Source organism: Crotalus tigris, unplaced genomic scaffold, assembly GCF_016545835.1.
Source record: "Crotalus tigris isolate CLP2741 ecotype Arizona unplaced genomic scaffold, ASM1654583v1 scf7180000018058.1502924, whole genome shotgun sequence".
Classification (NCBI taxonomy): Eukaryota; Metazoa; Chordata; class Lepidosauria; order Squamata; family Viperidae; genus Crotalus; species Crotalus tigris.
Genome location: NW_024096801.1, coordinates 39,692 through 60,739, shown reverse-complemented (window position 1 = coordinate 60,739; position 21,048 = coordinate 39,692). Strand labels below are relative to the sequence as shown.

General features: G+C 41.4%; 1 protein-coding gene across 4 annotated transcripts in view; it reads left to right on the top strand.

Annotated features, from left to right (window-relative positions):
- LOC120309748 (mucin-4-like) overlaps positions 1–19,868 on the top strand; it is a 55,666-nt gene extending 35,798 nt beyond the window's left edge. For all 4 annotated transcript variants that reach the window (XM_039347271.1, XM_039347269.1, XM_039347272.1 and 1 more), the window contains 2 exons: positions 14,881–15,441; positions 16,455–19,868. In XM_039347271.1, the coding sequence (XP_039203205.1) occupies positions 14,881–15,441; positions 16,455–18,214 (2,321 nt within the window). In that variant the 3' untranslated portion in view covers positions 18,215–19,868. The remainder of the gene's footprint in view (positions 1–14,880; positions 15,442–16,454) is intronic.
- The last annotated feature ends 1,180 nt before the right edge of the window (positions 19,869–21,048 follow it).

Sequence of the window (21,048 nt, the reverse complement as noted above, 5' to 3'; positions counted from 1 at the left end):
CAAGGTCACTGTGTTTTTAATTCTTATTTTTCGCCAGTAGGTGTCGTTGTTGGCTTATTTATCAGCTCTCCACACTCCGGTATTCGAGTAATTTGATATTCATTTACATTTCCCCTTAATGTTAAATTGCCGTTCCAAAAGTCTCTCTGGGGGTCTTTACTCTTTCAAGTTCTCCTTTTCACGGTCTCAACATTTTCAAACACAAGGAGAAGGAAAAGGCTTCAACTCACCCAGACATAACATGTTGGAGATCAGCTGTTTTTCATAGCTTTCCTTCTGGCTGCAGACACCTTGGGCTGCCTCGGCACTCCCAGCAGCCTTTCTTCCACCCCTTTAGAGGGGGCATTCAGTACGCACAGATTGATCGCCACCAAATCCAAGTTCCTGAAATATCCCTCTTTCTTTGTTGCCCCTCCAGGGCAACTTTCCGTCCCTTTAAGAGACGCTAGGCGAAGCGAAACCGGACTAAGAGGCTGGAGACCCAGTCTCATTCCCTGGCCGGGGATTTGCAGTCTTCCTGGTTGGCTTCTGATAAGCAATAAAGGAAGCTGGATTCAGCATTACCATCATTTGCTTAACACCTGCTATGATTCACTTAACAATTATGGTAAAAATTAATGCAAAATTAGATCTGGCCACATAAAGTCTCACTTAACAAGCACATTGCTTCATTGATAAATTCTGGTCCTAGTTGTTGTTGTAAATTGAGGATTATCTGCAAAATCCAATAAATAATTTGTTCCTTGTTTCCCATTTTCTTTCCTCTCAATCCAATAGTGAAAGAAAACTGTCACAGTTTTCTATCACATCGGAATGCTATCTAGCCACAATGACCCACAAGGCATCCCTGAAGGGAATTATTTGCCATTTATCAATCTTTCTTTTGTAGTATTTTATTAATTTTCTAATTTTACATTTAAGCATTTAAAAAGTAATGTGGTGGCTGGGTTAATTGGTAATTCAATAGCATACAAAAATCTTTAGTACAAATCTCGAAGTATCACATCAAATATTTCCTCTTTTTCCCTTAATATCTACTGTCTCATATTTGAATTAATACAGTTCTTATTATATCAGTTGAGTAAAATTATTATATTTATCAATAAATTTTAGCTTATACTTATTAGTTGCTTTTACATTCAACCTTTATAGACAATCAATGTTCTGTTATTAGTTTTTCCCAATTTTTAGTTTCCCATCAATATTTAAATTTAACATTTGATATTTATAATTTCCAAGTTTTAGGTAACCAAAGTTTCCTTTATCTCAATTTGTAACAAAGTATTCAAGATACACATCTTATCTATTTAAGTATATTCTATTTCCCACCATCTTGCATCATCTAGTTCAGGGATAAGCAACCCAAAACACTCAAAGAGCCACTTGGACCCGTTTCCCACCGAAAACAAAACACTGGGAGCCACAAAACCCTCTTGATATCTAAAATGAAGATAACACTGCATATATCCTTTTTTACCTTTATTACAGGTATATATACATATATATTCATATACATAGGAAGTTTTTCAGACAAACCGGTCTGATTGATTACATCTTGGCATTTTGACTGCTATACTGCAGTTCTACTTTTTACAATTTCTTTTGCCTTGCAGCCCCCAACTAGAGGCGATACATATATACATATACGTATACATATACATACATACATACGTACATACATACATACATACGTATATACATATACATACACACACACATATATATATCATAAAGGTAAAAAAGATGTATGCAGTGTTATCTTCATTTTAGATGTCAAAAGGGTCTCTCTCTTTCTCCCCCTCTTTCTCTCCCTCTCTCCGATCTTCTGCTCACCTGGCAAGCTAGCTTGAAGTTGTTTTCCAACAAGCTCAGGGATAGGCAACCTCGGCTCTTGTATGACTCATGGACTTCAACTCCCAGAATTCCTGAGTCATCATAGCTGGACTAGCTAGCTCTCTCTCCTGTCCTTCCTGCATTCTGCTTCCTGCAGAGACGCAGCCAAGGCAGGAGCCCCACCCAGTCAGCTTTTCAGCTCCTCGGAGAACACCGTGAGTCCACTTTTTTTTTTAACTTACACACACACACACACACACACACACACACACACACAGAGAGAGAGAGAGAGAGAGAGAGAGAGAGAGAGAGAGAGAGAGAGAGCAAGTGCCTCTCTCTGTCTCTGTCTCTCTCTGCAAATGGAGGCTGGGAGCAGCAGAGGAAGGCTCAAAGAGCCACATATGGCTCCGGAGTCGCAGGTTGCCGACCTGTGATCTAGTTAATAATACAATATAACATCCTTATTTTCAACTAATTTCCAAATGTCTTAAATTTAATGACCAAAATTTCCCTTATTTCAACATCAAATACTTCCTCTCTTTTCCCCTTAATATCTACTGTCTCATATTTAAGCTAATACAGTTCTTATTATATCAACTAAGTAAAAACATGCTTATTACATTTATCAATAAATTTTTAGCTTATACATATCTTAATTACTTTTACATTCAATCTTTATAGACAATCAATATCCTATTTATTTGTTTTCCCCAATTTTTAATTTCCCATCAATATTCAAATTTAACTTTTAATATTTATACTTCTAAGTTTTAAGTGACCAAAGTTTTCTTTATCTCAATTTATAACAAAATCTAGTATTCAAAATAGACATCTTGTCTATTTGAGTATATTCTATTTTAATTAGTAATATAAAATCCTCTCTAATAAATCAAAACCCCAATTTTCTTCAGCCTTATTCTAGCTTTCTTCCTTTGCCAGCTCGCCTTCCATGTTAGTGCTTTTAAGTCATCAAATAGATCTCCCTCTGTTGTTTTATATATATTATTTAAATAAGAGAGACCATCCAGTCGCCAGTTTTTTGGAAGAGCTAACGAATCATCTCTCTATTATTCCTAATCCCCATAATTGTCCTGATATGTTTGTCTTCCTTTCGGTCTGTTCTTCTTGCTCCTCAAATTTCTTCTGATTTATATAGAAAGTCTTTTCCATTTTCCGTATTGTCAGTCCCTTTTCTGGATTTTCCATTGACTGTATTTGTTGGTCAGTTGAATCCTCTATCATAGTATTTAATTGTTCCACTTCTTCTGTTATCTTCTGTGTAGTTGATTCTTTAATTGTGATCAACATTTGGGTTTGTATATCTAGGTTGACATCTTGTTCTTTTTTGTAGCATCTTATTTCATCACAAGCTGAAAGAATGGTTTCATGTATTGCTTTCAAAATAAAAAGAATCTGTTCCTGGTCTTCATCCATATTCTCTTGATGGTGTGTTAATTGAGGGCTTTAAAGTCAGAGAATGAAAATAATTTTGTAAGTGGATATAGGATACAGCTAAGTTTCTCACAGCTGGTATTTGTCAAGGTTGAAAAAGTCTTATCTTTAGTCTGGGCTTCAAGCCAAGTCTTCTTAGACAATAACAAGTTGTAATATCAAACCTGGCCACAAGATGTCACCTGTTAAGTCCTCAGCGAAATGGCAATGACGTGAGAAGCAGTTGTAGTTCTCAGGAACCTCTTTATTTCTGTTCAACATACTGGTTACAAAACGCCGACAACGCCCAGGTCTCCCTGCCCCTTTTATAGGCGATCCCCGGGCCAAACTGTAACATTTGGCGCGCCTGCACTTTGCGCATGCGCGCGAGTGCTGGCGACAGCCAGTCTGGTCCCGGGCAGCTTGCACCTGCCCGGGACCGTTGCAATGCCCCGAGCCTGCCTTCACAGGCTCAGGACATAACACCCCTTACCCCCTGGCTAAGACTATAATCATACAAATAATAATATGCAACCCAATACGAGTGTGATACCCATACTAGCTTTCGTACCAGTTATCTCTTTTGCTTCTATTGTTCCCAGTGTTCCATTTTTTTCTACATGTACAGGAATACTCTCTGTTAACTCTGTTTTGCCAGTAGGGTTACAAAATCTTCTAAATACTTAGGAGATCTTTTAGCTCTCTGTGACCTCCTGATTTCTGGGTACCTTCCAAGTACCCCTTGAATGAGGAGTGCTGTATGCTTGTTCTCCTTGCTTGGCCCTGGTGATTCCCAAGGACTGTGCTCCAATGCCTGGCCTGCTTGCTTGCCCACCGGGCTCGTCAGGCCAGGGCTTCTTTCTCTGTTTGACCTGGTTGTCCTGCCTGGTTGCAGGCTCTCTGGCCCTCCTAAGTGACTGCCACTGTTGGGCAACTCTGTAGAACCTCCCAGGTCTGTCCTAGACCTATCAAGAGGCTGTCTTCCCTCATGTTCCCGTTCTGTAACTGGGCTTACTAGGGTTTCAGTACTGTCCCAAAACTCAGTTGTCCCCTGAGTGATGCCAGAGGTGTTGTAGTCGGGATTCGGTTCCTCGACCACCTCCCTATGTGCTTGCCCCCTTCTAGGAGCAGTGGCAGTGTTGGGCCAACTAGACGGAATGTGTGCCAGCTCTCTTGCAGGGTGTGGGTTGTTTGGATGTTCCCGGATATCCTCCCTGACTGGAGTACTGAATGATGCTGGTGTGTAGTGATTATGCCCCCGGGGTGACTCCCTGGCTGGAGTAGGCACTGGTGCCTGAGTTCTAGTTGGACTCCATGAATTCCTGTTTGGAGCACTCGCGGAATTTTGGAATGAGCTTTCTGTGGTTCCCTCGTTAATGATAGGCTGCAGCCCACACCCTTCCCTTTGCCCATAGGGGTCCCCCTCCCCACCTGGAAAAGAACCAGGAGTCTCAGTGGGAAGATCCTGTCTTGTGCGTAGCTGATCGATGTGTCGTCGCAGGACACGACCGTTGTCCAGGGAAACCTCATAGGACAAAGGACCTGTGACCCTGGACACCGTGGCAGGGACCCATAAATGACCAGGCCCGTAGTTACAAGTCCAAACCGGGGCACCCACTAGCAGTTGTCTAGGTGTCCTGGGGTGTGTGATTGTAGAAGGTAGTCTGTCCGGGTGCAACCGGTCAAGCTTGGTAGTCAGTTTGCGCCCCCAACGAAGTTCAGCTGGGCTCCTCCGGTAGAAGTGGAAGGTGTAGTGCGATAAGAAAGGAGGAAGTCAGCCAACCTGTGATGCCAGTCTCCATAGGTTAGTTTCAAAGCATCCTTGGTGATGCGAACCATGCGTTCAGCCATACCGTTGGTGGACGGGTGGAAAGGCGCAGAGGTGGCATGATGAATCATGTTGGCCTGTAAGAAAGCTTGGAATTCGGAAGAAGTGAATTGAGGGCCATTGTCAGATACGAGGACATCAGGAAGCCTGTGTGCAGCAAAAATCCCCCTCAGTACTTGAATAGTCTTTGCAGTGGTGGTGGAAGAGACAGGTACAACCTCAAGCCATTTTGAATGGCTATCAACCAAGACCAAGAAGAATTGACCCTGAAAGGGCCCAGCATAGTCAATGTGCACCCTAGACCATGGAGACTGTGTTTCCTCCCATCTATGTACAGGAGCTTGGGGCATTTCAGGGCGTGAGCGTTGACAAAGGTGGCATGCATGCACCTTAGCTTCAATGTCTCTGTCTAACCCAGGCCACCACAAATGGCTGCGCGCAAGCGCCTTCATATGTACGATGCCAGGATGACCCTCGTGGAGGGAACCTAAGACCCTAGTCCTCATTGAGGTAGGAATGACAACTCTGCTCCCCCAAAGCAGACAACCCTGGAAAGTGGATAACTCGTTCCTTTTGGACCAGAAACTCTGAAACTCAGTGCCTGGACAGCTCTCTGGCCATCCAGATAAAACCCAAGATAGGACACGAGAAAGTGTGAGATCTGTGGCTGATTCAGCAGCCACATCCCTGGCATCTAAAGGGGACTCAGGCAAGGCTTGAATTGAGAGGATATTGATCGTTGATGCAGGGTCAGCCTCTACTACTGGCAGGGGTAATCTACTGAGGCCATCAGCATGGCCCATTTCTTTCCCAGGTTTGTGAAGTAAAGAAAAATCATAGGCAGACAGAAAGATAGACCATCTCAGCATTCTGGGGGAGATGATTTGGGGGATTTGTTTATGTGTGGTAAACAGCCCCAACAAAGGCTTATGGTCAGTGAAGACCGTGAAATGCCTGCCATATAGGAAATCATGGAACTTTTTGATTCCAGCAACAACAGCTAAAGCCTCCCTGTCAATTTGAGCATAATTTCGCTCTGCAGAAGACAAGGTCCTGGAGTAATATGCAACAGGAACCTGAGTTCCATCTGGTCTGAGGTGGCTTAGTACGGCTCCCACCCCATAAGGAGAAGCATCACAAGCGATGCACACAGGAAGGGATTCATTGAAATGTGCAAGCACACTGTTAGAAGTGAGTAAGGCCTTAACCTCATTGAAACTTGCTTCATGTTTTTGTGACCACTGCCACACTGCCTGTTTGTCCAGGAGCCTATGAAGAGGTTCGGCTACACTAGCCTTGTTTGGAAGGAAGGAGTTGTAAAAGTTCAAAAGGCCCAGGAAGGCCTGTAGTTCGGCCTTGGACTTTGGCCTAGGAGCATGCATAATAGCTTTTAATTTGGACTCAGCAGGGTGAATCCCAGTAGCATCAATTTTGAATCCCAGAAAATCTGTAGAAGGCACCCCAATTTTACATTTGTCCTTCTTGAGTTTGAGGCCCGTTTCCCTGAACCTCAGCAGGGCAACCCTTAATCTCTCAGCTAAGTTGTGTGTGGAGTCTCCAGCAATTAAGACATCATCAAAATAGGGGCAAACCCCTGGTATACCCCGTAGTGTGTTTTCCATTATGCTTTGGAAAATTCCAGGAGCAACATTTACTCCAAATTGTAACCTCTTTACCTTGAATGCCCCCCTGTGGGTCACAATGGTTTGAACTACAGCAGCAGCAGCATCAACAGGCAACTGTTGATACGCCTGAGCTAGGTCAAGCTTTGCAAAAACACGCCCCCCCCTTGAGGGAGGCCAGAATATGACTGACCACGGGGACAGGATAAGCATGTTGCTGCAATGCCTTATTCAGAGTGCATTTGTAATCTGCACAGATGCGAATGTCCCCATTTGCCTTAAGAGGTGTGACAATGGGGGTCTCCCAAGGACTGGAGTCGACAGGTTCTAAGACTCCTTGCTGAATGAATTTGTCCAATTCGGTGTCAATTTTATCTTTCAAAGCAAAAGGAACCCTTCTTGCTTTAATTCTAATAGGGGTGACAGTGGGGTCTAGTTTTAATGACAGAGGGGGTCCTTTGTACGTGCCCAGCTGTGGGCTGAAAACATCTGCAAATTCTTTGCAGACTTCCTGTAGGTCTACTGTTTGCAAGCTATTGTGACATGTATTCCCAAGGCTTCAAACCAATCGAGTCCTATGAGACTGGTTCGCTCACCCCCTACTACTATTACATCTAATGGACCTTCAAAATCCTTGTACTGCACATTAAGGGTGGCCTCCCCCTTAACACACACTCTGGAGTTTTGAAAGTCTGTTAACGCAATGTCGGAAGGCCTCAGTTTGGCCTGAAATCCGCTGCCAGAACAAATCTTCCTGAACGTGTGCATGGAAATGATTGAAAGTGCAGACCCCGTATCCAGTTCCATAGCCAATGGAACCCCTTGTAACTTCACTTTAAGTGACAGCTTTTTCTTAATGGGCTTGTGTGTGCCTGTCCTATAAACGCTTCTTCGCGAAGCACAGAAACCCACCCTGTTTTGGCTGGGGACCCTGGTACCTTTCAGGCGCAATTCTTCTCGGGGTTGTACCTTCTGATGGCCCAGACACACAGCTGCAATGTGGCCCTGTTTTCCGCATGCTCTACAGATAGCGGAGCGAAATCTGCAGTCGGTCCTCTTGTGACGACCTCCACAACCGAGGCACTTGGGGATAGCTGAAGAGCTTTCCTTCTGCTTCCCTTCTTTTGTGGGGTAGAGACGGTCTACTTCATCGTCAGGATCCTCCTCTGGATTCCTTTGGATTCCTTCCTGGTGCACGGACACAGCTTCTGGAGTACTTCTGATCGGCCTCATGTTCTTGATGGCACCACCTGCTGCCTCTTCTGCAGTAACCTCTCTCAAGGCATCTTGGAATGATAAGTCTTCTTTAGCGAAAAGTCTCTGCTGCAATTCTCTATGTCTCAGTCCGCATACAAATCTGTCTCTCAGCTGTTCTTCTAGATCTTTGAACTCGCAGTGTTTAGCGGCTTTTCTCAGCGCAGCAATGTACTCTTTGGCTGATTCTCCGGGCTGCTGATCCCTCTGTTCGAAGGTGTGGCGCCAAGCGATGACGGACAACTTGGGCTGGAAGTGTTCCCTTAGTAGTTTTTTGAGATCTGTGTAGTTAACAGATTCTAGAGGTGCAGGTGCTGCTATGTTTTCAGCGATCTCGAATGCATCTTGACTGCAAACGCACAGCAGGGTGGTGGCTTTTAAACTATCTTCTCTTACTTGATTGACTAAGATAGTTTTCTACCCTGGCTACGTAGGACTCCCATCTTTCCGGATGCGAGACGTCGAATTCTGAAAGTCTTCCAACTTTTGCCATTTTTGTAGTACAGGAAGGGTCTACCAGCCAGCTTATCCCCGATGTTCGCTGAATTGGCGGGTAGCTGCTGAGTTTAACGCCGTTTCCTACTGCTCAGGACTCTAGGGTAAGCTTACAACTTGTCTGTAGTCGTTGTAAGGCATCCCACCTTCGTCGCCAGTGTTAAGTCCTCAGCGAAATGGCAATGACGCGAGAAGCAGTTGTAGTTCTCAGGAACCTCTTTATTTGTGTTCAACATACTGGTTACAAGACGCCGACAACGCCCAAGTCTCCCTGCCCCTTTTATAGGCGATCCCCGGGCCAAACTGTAACATTTGGCGCGCCTGCACTTTGCGCATGTGCGCGAGTGCTAGCGACAGCCAGTCTGGTCCCGGGCAGCTTGCACCTGCCTGGGACCGTTGCAATGCCCCAAGCCTGCCTTCACAGGCTCAGGACATAACATCACCAATGCTGTTTAACAATTTTAAGTCCAAAATTTTTATAATCCTTTTTCCAATTTTATTTCTTTTTTGTAAATAAAAACCAAAGTCTTCTGTAAAGATAAGAAATCTTTTGGTTCCCAAATTTTAGAAGCATATAAATCCAGTTAGATTAAGGTTATTCTTTCAGTGTTTTAACTCCCCTGGATAGTCAGTTGCTGCTATTCTTAGAGGGTGGGAAAGAAGTTCCCTTTCCTCTCACCGGGGGGGGGGGGGAGAAGATGCTTTGGGCAGCTTTTACAGAAAAAGAAAATACTTTGGATTGAAGAGAGATTCAGATCCAGTCTCATCCACGCTGCTTTAGAAGCGCCTTGGTAGTAAGTTTGACTTCGCTTGTTTGCAGCCTAGTGATGAGTTATATTTCTATGGCCGATCTTTCGTCTGCCGGTTTGGAGGGCTGCCCCGGATTGAGTGGAAGGGCTACCTCCTTGCTTGTTTCCCCTACAGGGTGACTCTCGACCCTTTCCAGGCTCCCCCAGCGAAGTGAACCCGAACGCAGAAGATGGAGCTCGCCTTTCAGCATCCGCAGTGGCCGCGATGGCCAACCGGAAGTCTTTGCCATTTATCAATCTTGTTAGCAAGTGTGCATTGGGGAAAGTTGCCCACATTTGAAAAATACCCATGATTTTATAGGGGAAAAGTAGTATAGTGAGGCATAGTACTTGCTTAGAAAGTGAAAGACTTTCATGTACAAAAAGATAAATTATAGGGGAAAATGTATATAAAATTCATGTGACACCAGAGCATGCATTTTCTGGGCATTAGGATTCCCTGAAAAATTAGTTGGAATGTGTTATTAAATTCCCATAAACAATTGGAAAATGGGGCACGGCTCAGCAGTTAAAGGCACTGAGCTTGTAACTGGAAAACTGACAGCCCAAGTTAGAGACCTGAGTGCCACATGACTAGAATATCTCCCGTTATTTGACTCAGCTCCTGCTCGAACCCTTGCAAATGTGAGTGGTCTAAATAGATACCACTTAGGTGGGAAGGTAACAGTGTTCCGTGTGCCTCAGTGTATTGTCATGCTGGCCACATAACTACAGAAATGTCTTCGAACAAATGCGGGCTCCCTCGGCTAAGAAACAGAGATGAGATTTCCCCCTAGAGCCAGATATAACTGGATAGGGGAAACCTTTGCCTCTTTAATGATTGGAAATTCTGCCATTTGTCTGGAGGAAAGAATAACTGAGAGGGATGGAGAAGGTGTGCTTCCATCTTACCCTGATTGTGAAGATGGAATGATGTTTCAGTTGTTGAACTGAGTAAATAAATGGCCCAGCATCTTAACCATCTCATCCTATCTACCAATCTTCCCCTGCATTTCCATCCCTTTATTTCATCTTGGCATTGGATGTAAATATGTTTTTGAAAAGATTGCCGCTAGTGTGTGCTTGTACTTTTTTGACAGCTATCTACCAACCTTTCTGTGTGAAAGTGCATTCTTGGGATTCTGTCCTGCTAATTAGAGTTAGCCTGTAATTGTTAGCATGTTTATTTTCTGTATTGCTCTTTAAAAAAGAACTTTAGCTTTTTGATCAATACAACAATAAGGGTCAGTACCTGATTTGTTCATTTTCTGTGCCCCCATTATATTAAGATGTTATCTTTGTCCCTTTGTTAGATGTGCCAATACCTTTTGTGAAATCCACAGGAACAGCTCACCCACTAAACTCTGCACCAGGCAAACCTTTAGTCTGATTCCTCCATACAACAAGGAAGGTAGAGATGGTTTTCAGCAAAAACTATGTTAAGCCAGGCAGAAGATATCTTTTTTTGAACCAACTTGGAATTTTGAGAACATGCCATGAGCATGGCAAAATTCTGTCATAGCAGTCATGTCCATTCAAAAGTGATCCACCAAGAGGGGCAAACTGTTAGTCTGGTTTTGATTATACTCAGTCTAATTTATTGGTTTTGTTGCTTCTGCAAGCTCACAAAGTACTGAGCTGCAGCTGTGCCCATTTTTTTAAATTTCCTAAGAATGTTTGGGTATGAATGAAAAAAGGGGTAGAAATGTTTTGAAATGATTACTTTCATGAGGAAAGACAGTGTTGCATTGGTGCTTTACAGTGTATAAGCTTTTCCTCCTAATATAGCCAAATAAAGAGAGATAGTACTCTGCATACTTACCCCTAATTAAGCTCTTTGGAAATTGTAACTGATAGCCAAATCCACCAATTTTTTAAGGCCATTTACAAAATCATATTACTGCCTGAAGTCTGCAGGGTTTTCTGGAAACTGCAGGATAATGTTACTTTTTCTAATTCTACTAGAAGAAAGTCATTTAGTGTAGCAATTAAAGGCACAAACTAGGACTGGGGTTCTTCACCTTCCTGAGGGATGAAAGCCAGCTGTGTGTGTTTGGGTGGGAGTTTCTCTCAATCCTAGAACCATAGTGTTGGCAAGCCCTTTTAGAAATGTTGCCAAGTGACAGCATGGACTTGTCCACATAGTCAACCAGGAATCAAGTGCTCAAAGAACCATAACCACTGGTATCTGCAAACTATATAGCATCTTTTATAATACAGTATTTTAATTTTTGACTATCTTTCCTTGACCACCTGTGAGTTTTTCTCAGCACTGTAAAGGGTTTCAAGTGATAAAACACTTGCATTTTTTTGAGATATTGTTGGAGTATAGTCTCCATTATCACCTGCTAGGACTTTAAATACAATAATGTATTTAAAGGAGGAGAGAAAGAGGAGGGAAGTAGGGAAGGATTAGAGAGGGTGGATGCAGCCTGGGGGGAATGGGCAGGCGTTACCAATGGTTAGGAATTTAATTGTAGTTTGTATGAATAAATGAAAAATAAAAACTTTTTTAATAAAAAAATAATGTATTTACTGCATAACTCATTGATTTATGTTGTATCAGTTATAAAGTTTAATAGTTTGATATTTTGAGTGGACATACACTATTTATAGCATTTCTTCAGGTTTGTAACAGGAATGTTTTTTGACTGTTATTAATAAGGTCTCTGGTCAAAATGCAGCAGTGGTTTTTTACTCATTAACAAAGCAGGGTATATTGTCATTGTGTAATCTTTGTATTTGTTCAGCAAGAAAAACAGCTTTTCCTTATGTACATTGGAGTGGTGAGAGATCAGTCTGACTTTTTGCACAGTTTTACCTTACTTTTACAGGGCAAAAAGTAGAAAGAGCAAACAATGGAAAAATAGAATATATATATTTCATGAGGTGCCAAGTGCAAAATCTTAGTAGGTAATAATAATTGATACACACACACACACACACACACACACACACACACACACATTTATATATATATATGTGTGTGTGTGTGTGTATACATACATACACACACTCACACACACACACACACACACACACACACACACACACTAACCAATAAGCCATATCACCCTTGCAACAACATTCAGACTAGTCACTTGATAAGCTCTGTATCACTCGGAAGTCCCCTGGTGTGTTGACAGAATCATTTCTTCAGATCCTTGCAAAAGACTGTTGAGGTGAGGGCAATCTTATTTCTGCAGGGATGATGTTCTATAAGGAGGGAGCTGCTACAGAGAAGGCCCTTCTTTTTGGTCCCATTATATTGAAGATAGGGGACCCACAACATTCCCTGCTTCCCTGCTGTGGTGGGTCAGGTAGATATGACTGGGAAAAGATAGTCCTTTAGATAACCTGGTCCCAAGTCATCTAGAGTCTTGAAAGTGACAATCAGCACCTTGAATTGGGCCCAGAAGCAAATCAGCAGCTAATGCAGTTTCTGTAGGACATATGTGCAAATATAGGCATGCATAAAACCATTTAGGCTACCACATTTTGAACCAATTGAAGCTGATCCTGGACACTTTTCAAGGGCAGCCCATCTAGAACGCATTGCAATAGTCAAGATGAGAGGTGGCTTGGGCATGGGTAACTGAGCAGGGATTGTTAGTCTAGGAAAGGCCTTCAGTTGCATAAAAGTGGTCCTGGCCATGACTGCTACTAGTCCTTGAGCAGTAGGGGTCCAGGAGAATCTCTAGATTACTCACCAGGTCTGTCTCTGGCAGTGGAACCCTGTCCAAGATCAGAGATGGCAACTCTCCTTGGACAAAAGATCCCCAAACCTGAAGCTATTCTGTCGTGCCAAATTCAGTTTCACCCCATTGCTCCCCATCCAGCCATTAACAGCATCCAGGCACTGCAAAACGGAGATTGACTTAACTTGCCATGGGCTGAGATACATAGTTGGGTGTCATGAGCATATTGAAGATTTTTTCTCCTTTTTGTGTTGGAGTAAAGTCAACAAATTAGAAACAATAAAAATCATAATTTACACCTAAAGTCTTTATTGAGCTCAGTTGGGAAGTACAACTTCAGAGAGCTAATATAAGCACTTTAAGTTCACCTGGACTCAGTATGATGTCAGAGTAGAAAAGACAGTAGTGTCAAGAGATATATTAAGCAAATCCAGCCAGTGTTAGAAGAGGAGGCATACATAAAGCATACAACATCATTACTATTAGTTTCTGAAATATAAAAGCAAGGGAGCCAAGATGTTTTGAAGATACCGTTCCTTTACTGAAGAAGCTCTTGACCTAATAATATTTCTGAGGCATAGCATTCAGATAATCAAGACAAAATCAAATCTACTTGAAATCTTGTAATTTATTATAGGGAATATAATATTAGAATGATGTGTGGAGGAATATGAACTAATTCAGTGTGGTGGATAAAGGTGCTAGGCTAAGAATGGGTAAACCCAAGTTCTGACTCTCATGTAGAAAACCAGCTGGATGATTTTGGTCAGTCATTCACTCTCAGCTCTAGGCTGAAGGCAAAGGCAAATCACTTCAGAAATCTTCCATATCATGGTGAGCATGAGGTCTAGCTAAATATCCCTGAAAAAACCTTGTAAATCCACATTCAGTGACAATGTTCCTATTATGATGCATAATCTATTGGTTTTCCAGTATAGTTGAGAACCTGCAGTTGGAGGTTTTTTTTGCCACATTTGCCACTCTTGACTTCTGAATGTTGTCACCTTTCCCCCTCCCTACATTTCTACTATTCTAGCTTCCTTCAGTTGCTCTTCATCCCAGTCCAGCCCTTTTTCCTCTTCTGACTCAGATCAGTCTACCTGCACATCAAAAAATTCAAACCAATTCAAATCTGAAAAAAAGCCTGGTAAATTTCTATTTGATTCTGAAATTTTGGGAACAATGGGAACCAGGCTTAGAGGATCAGGAAATGTTAGATGAAGTGATACATTTCTGTGAAAATGGGTCCTTAATATCATTATGAGAAGCCTTCTTGACAATCAACTAGATCCTTCATCTTTTTCTGCATCTGCTGTAATTGTCACTGCATATGGTTACTCTCAATTCAGTCGTGTGCATATTCCTTCTTATAATGAGTATGGTTTATTTAAAAAAAAGTTTGTGTAGAATTCCAAGTTTATGCGGCAGAATAGGCTCATGTGGCTATTGGCTGGATGGGAAGCATGCCCAAGGCCTACAAGCTGCAGCAGGTTTACATGCACCAATAGCTTCTGCAGCCATCTGACTCTCCCCTCTGTGGCTGAGTGGAAAGCAGGCCAAAAGTCTCTAGGAACCTAGTGTGTGAGCAAGCACAAGGTCTGCAGCTTAACAAACATCATGACTTGCAGCATTGAAGTCATGGTAATGACTCCATTATTGTCATAACTTGAGGACCGCCTGTATTGTAACATCGAAGGACCACTTGTACTGTAACACTCCTTAAGAAGGAGATACCCAGTGTTTCTGAAGAACCTGTTTGGGTTGTTTTGATTTCAGTTTGCTGCTAACTATTGTATCTTGCTATAGCCTTTTTGGAAGAGTAGCTCTTTGTCTCTTGTTCTCCCTCTTAAAGACTAAAATAACAGATGAAGTACTAACACATGTCCTCTTTTGGTTGTCTCTGCAATAACTGTACACTATTTTTTTCCTAGACTTAAAAGACATCTCTAAACCTGCTTCCACCATCAGTGATCTCTCTGCAAGTGACTCTCAGCATCAAAATGTACCTGCTTCAATTGCTCTAGTTCCTCCTGAAATAAATAAGTTGTCTCACACAAAGCAGCCTGGTCCAGCTACCATGACATCAAACTTCCCTTCATTCCAGGAGCCCCACAATGCTTTATCAGTCAAAGTCAAGAGTTCCTCTCGTTTTCCTTCTATTGTTTTGTCACAGCAGCCATACCAGCTCAGTGCAAACTCACACACTGAAGACCTTCCCAGCCATTCAAATGTGATGACATTCCAAACCTCAGCTGTTCAGGATAAATTGAAGCAACAAGTGGCCCAGATTCTAGCCATGTATCCAGAGGGCATGTCTCTGTTCCAGTTCCGTATTGCCTATAGTGCTACTTTTAAACAACATTTCCCAGTGGGCAATGCTGCTTCTACCAAGCAACGTCTTCTCGAGATGCCGGACACTGTTTATATGAGGGGTCATGGAGTTCAGGCATTACTGTTGCCCGTGTCCCCTGATGTATCACCTGCAAAGCCAGGTATGTGCTATTGTGGAATTTCCTTCATTTCCTAATGTGACATTTCTTCTGCATTGTGTTTTTGAAACAGGAAAATAACTTGACTGCCCCAGATTCTCTTCCCACACTTTCCACAAACCACATGACCAAATTAAAACAAAATTAGAACTTTTATTCACACTGCAGACATATGAAAATGCTTCATAAGCATGAATACTTCATATTCATCAGGCACAAGGATCTTAAGCATGTAGGATAAAGAAGAATTAAATAAGGTTGTTCTGTGGGGTAATTTTAGACTGAAACCGGTACCACCATCATTTCAGGGAAAGAAGTATCCCTAATCTTGTATAAAAAAAGAGAGCTAGGGACAAGAATTTGGGAGAATAGGGATTGGTGGGTTAGGGGGTGGAATACAAGAACACAGACATGTTCTATATTTTGATGCTTGGATTTAGGGAAAATGTAAGGAAAATGTAAGATTGTGTAGAACTTTCTCCCTCTCATTCAAATGGTTATTTAATTGTTTTTTAAGCCAAAATCAGTACATGGTAATTGAGCCCTCAGAACTCCTATAACTAGCAATTTCCTGACATTGTGCAATGGAAACATGTAAAACTATTTTTCAAATCCCAAAATAGACATATGACTTAAAAAAAAGTCGCTAAAGGTTTCCTCCACCCAGCCCACACATCTATACAAGTGATGCAATCTTATCTTAATATGTTGGGTTTTATTATCTTAATATGTTAGGTTTTGTTATAGATAAGATGAAGGCCAATAAAGAGCCAACAAAAGAAATGCAAAGTTGATATGTGAGCATACTTATTAAATGCTCAGAGATCTGGCAAAATTCCCTTGGAACAGTTTTATCACAAGTTAAGCTTTCTTTTATAGCCTCTTTCCCAAGTGATTATGAGCCCTGAAATTATTGTCCAAGATCCTGTAAGGTGCTCTGCTCTCTGGCCTTCAATGGTACCCACTACTTTTATCTACGAACCTTTCAGATAAATTTATGTTTTGTTTCTCCCCAGGTCAACCTGCCTCTTCCAAAGTGGAGAATGTTGCAGTGGTCCCTAGCCATGCATTGGTCCATCCTGTAACTCTGACTAAACCTGCTGTAAAAATCTTTGAATCTTGCCTGGAGCCTGCTGTTCCCAAGGTTGCCATTATGCCTGTACCTAAACCCCATAATTCCTTCTTGCAATATTATGAATCCATAAGAGCACCAGAAAATAATGGGAATAAACCATTCACTGAATTTCATCCCCAAAGCGTCCCAGGTTTTATTAAAATCGTGCAAACAAACACATCTCCTTTGAATGGTCCCAGTCCCAAGCTAAGAGAGATCTCCTTCATCCCACATTTCTGTGCAGCTTTACCTACATGTTCTCAAGGCACAGTATGTGGTGATAATTTGCCGCCAGGTATTCTTAAATCCAGATTTGCATCTCCCACTAACTCAAAGATTTCTGACACTCTCCCATCAGTTGACTTGACACCAGTTCCCCCAGTTTCTGTAAAACCTGAAATTTACTCTCCAAGGAGTACATCACAGAGCTCTGTTGGTATTCGGCCTAGCCTTCTTGTGCAACCACCATTTCCCATCTTGAGTACCGAACAAAGGAATAGTAATCATGCTATTGCAGAATTTGATTCCTTTTCTGAAGTGCAGAAACAGTCCAGAACTTTGCAGCACTTCTCAAGTCCTGACTCTTCTGCAAAGAGAAATTCTGTTTCTCCATTGTTTAGAAATTCTGCAAGCTTCTTTCCACCCAGATCCCAACCAGACCACCAATTACAACAGCCTACCCATGCAAGACTAGATGGTCTACAACCCAGTTCTGTTTCTTTAGCAGATAAAGGCCTCCTAAAAACCTCTTTGGACAGAGTATCTCCTGTAGCCATGTATCAGAGAGAACCCACTTACGTGAATCCTCTTGAAACCAGCTCAACTTCAGAATCATTCAGTACCTGTTCAGTCAGTGGACCTCTTCGGCCTTTGCACACTTCATCTGTGATTGCCAATAATTCCATGGCTTTGTCATCTGTGTCCTCCTCAGGGACAGAAGCAGTAAGTCCAGCTTCTTCTCCAATAGACTCTATTGCCAGTGCTTCTGCTAATATCACCAGTAATTCCAGTCCTTTGTTTCCTGAGACTCCTACTTCCACTCAGCAGAGACAGTATGCCAGCGCAGCTGCTACTGTTATCTCAAACAAAAAAACAACAAGCCCTACTTCTTTGTCATCAGAATCCACCACCAGTTCACACTACCAGTTTGCATATGCTTCCAGCAGGATGACCACTAGTTCCAGTGCCCTATCTTCTGAGACTTATGCTTTCACACATCAGAGACAGAATGCACAGGCAGGTGGGACTATAATTGCCTCAAGTACAAAAACAGTGAGTTCCATTTCTTCTCTAGATTCTTCCACCAGCTTATCTTGCCACCATATCTATGCTTCTGCCAAGCCCTCCAGTAGGTCTAGTGTGTTGTCACCTGAAGCTTGTGCTTTTTCATATCAGAAACAACAAAGTGCAACTGGTGCTGCAGGCTCTTCAGGGACAAGATCAAGAAGCAAAACACCTTCCCCTTCAAAGTCCACTGCATATCATACTCCAAATGTTGCTTCCAGAACTACTTTAAATCATGATCCTTCGAGTCAGGATAATGTCACATCCTCATTTTCTAAACAGGGGAACCATTATATGTCTTTGCAAGAAAAGCAGATGCCTGAGCCCACTTTTACTTCTGCTGTCTCCCGAATCTATGATGCATGTCTCATCCTATAAAGCTAGCCTTAAAATGGTCCATATGAAGACATTTGCCTATGGATACTTTTTTTTCAGGGAGAGATGCCTCTTGAAAGTGCTGCCTAAGTGCATTCAGAGACCATCCTTGTCTAAGCCAACAAGTGACTAACTATCAAATTCAGAGAATTCTCTCTTTAGAATATTGAAAATGAATTGATGCAGCCATAAAAAGAACTGTCATTAAGATTGCACACAGTGAGATAGCTACCTCAAATGGCACATAACGGAGTTAGAGTACAGTAGAGGAAAGAATGATGGGTGCTCTTATAGCTATTACAGTGCCCTCTAGCTGATTATCTGGCTTTTTATGTGATGGAAAACTCCATCAACAGCATTGAACCAATGTCAGCTGATTTAACTCATTTTCTGAATGAGCAGAAGCTGTGATTTCTCCCCCCCCCTTAGGTGGGTGTACACCAGGGTTCTTCACGGCAAACTTAGCCCTTTTATGACTGGTGGACTTCAACTCCCAGAATTCCTCAGCCAGATACACTGGCTGAGGAATTCTGGGAGTTGAAGTCCACAAGTCATAAAAGGGCCAGGTTTGAAGATCCCTGGTGTACGCCCTGGGTTGTCTTGCCCAGAAATATCACTGTGAGATCTTTCTTTTAGTTCTACTAACTAGAGCTCTTTTTTTTGGTGGTGGAGGGCGAGGCAGGGTAAAATTGTAATTGTCCAGGGTGGTCAGATTCTATGCTGGAAGCAGCTTGGTTTGCTATTGTGCAAGCTGTAATTGTGTATAATTACTTTATATTGTTCTTTTCTGAAATCATGGGCACAAACTGATTCCTGAACCTTTGGCCTTCTCTCTCAATCTTCTGAAATGTTTGTATGCAACACATTTGAAACAATTCTGAAGCAATTTGTTTCAATAATTTGCAAGATGTTGAATGTATTGCTCTCTGAATCCTGTAATACCTGGGAGCAGAATGGTTGAAGATTGTTCTTTCTGTATTTTTCTATGGGAATTCTGCTGAATCATCTTCACATGAGTTGTGATTTGGCAAAAATAGAAACCTGGATTGTTCTGATTCTGAGTTGTGACCAAAACAAATATGAAGACATGCTGGAATGATTTTAAGAACGAATGCAGCTAGGTTGGAATGTGTTGCTTTTTGCCCTCCTGCTTCTCCACACAGGGTGGGTATTTGCCTGCTCACTTCCTATTTTCCCAGCACTCTTCCCTTTTACTCCTTCAGCTGTGACTGATGTCCCAGTGCTGCATATGCCACTGGCTGACCTGTCCTTCAATCTTCCCAGCACCTTCTCCTTAGCTACCTCCTACCCTTTTCCTCATAGTCTTCTCTTTCCTTCTTTTCTCGATAAACCTTTTTTCTAAACCTGCTTCTGGCTTATTACCAACCATTTCTATTTGCAACTACCTTCCCCTCCCCATGTCTATAGAGAAAGAAGTTAACCTCTTAAAGGTAGTTATATTGAAGGATAAAAATTTAGGAGAATATATTCAAGCAACAATAATTTAAGGGATGTGCAAATTGTTTTGCAGACAAATATTCCATCTCCAACTTAATTGCTGTTTAGAAAATTAATACTTTATGTAATACTTTTGTTCATTGTATGTGGATCTTTTGACTTATATTTTTGTGTCAAATAAAATAAAATGTTTAGCAGAGAATAAGTTTGTTTGACATGTTTTAATTGTCACGGTTGTTTTATGTAAATGGGTGTGGGCAAAAATCTGTAGGAATTGCTTAAGAAGTTAAGAATTTTATTAGTATTTTTTTTAAAAAAAGATTTTATTGAGTTTTATAGAGTTGGGGATAAGATAGGATTGATGGGGATTAAGGTTTAGGGTAGGGTTAGGATCAGGATTGGGATTAGGACAGGGTTGGGATCAACATTGGGGTTATCCCCCAATAATATTTTCAATCTTTAGCAAACAGACTATTGTCCGGGAACATATGTTCAATTAACAATAATTGATATAGTGGTAAATAGCTGTAGTAAATATGATAAATGATAATCATAAACAGTATCAGTTGGTCAATGCCTATCATCTTACTAATATGTATTCAAAATAACATCACATTCATTTCTCACTAGTTTGTTTGCCTAACCATTGGTAAAAATTATCCCATGTTTTAAAGTAAACTGAATCTTCTTTCTCTTTAATCTCTAAAACAAATCTATCCATTTCTGTACATTCTAAAATTTTCTTAATTAAAACCTCTTCAGTTGGTAAGTTTTTATTTTTCCAGTATTGGGCAAATACTATTCTCGCTGCTGTCAGTACATGCAATATTAAATATTCATTCTCCTTCTCATAGTTAGGTTCTAATATTCCTAACAAAAACAGTTCTGGTTTAAATTCTATCTGTCTTTTGATCATCTTTTCCAGCAATGTATGTATTTTAACTCAAAACCTTTTTGCTTTAGGGCATATCCACCAGATATGATAGTAAGTACCTGGCCTTTGTTTCATTTCCAGCAATTATTCGAAGTATTTTTAATTTTTTTTTGCTAATTTTACTGGTCTCATATGCCATCTATAAAACATTTTATACAGATTTTCTTTATATGAGACTGCTTTAGTCAATATTTCTATCCCATAATTTTTGCCAGTCTTCCAAATCTATAGAATATCCAAAGTTTTTTGCCCATGTTATCATTGTTTCTTTTACTTGTTCTTCCATCTTCAAGTTTAGCAGAAATCTATAGAGTTTCATAATCAAGTTTTCATCTGTTTTTAACAATATTTGATCGAATTCTGTCCTTTATAAAATCCCGTTGTCCCGTTGGTAATTTTTTTATTCATTTTATCAAGATCATTTTTCAACTCTTCATGACTTTTT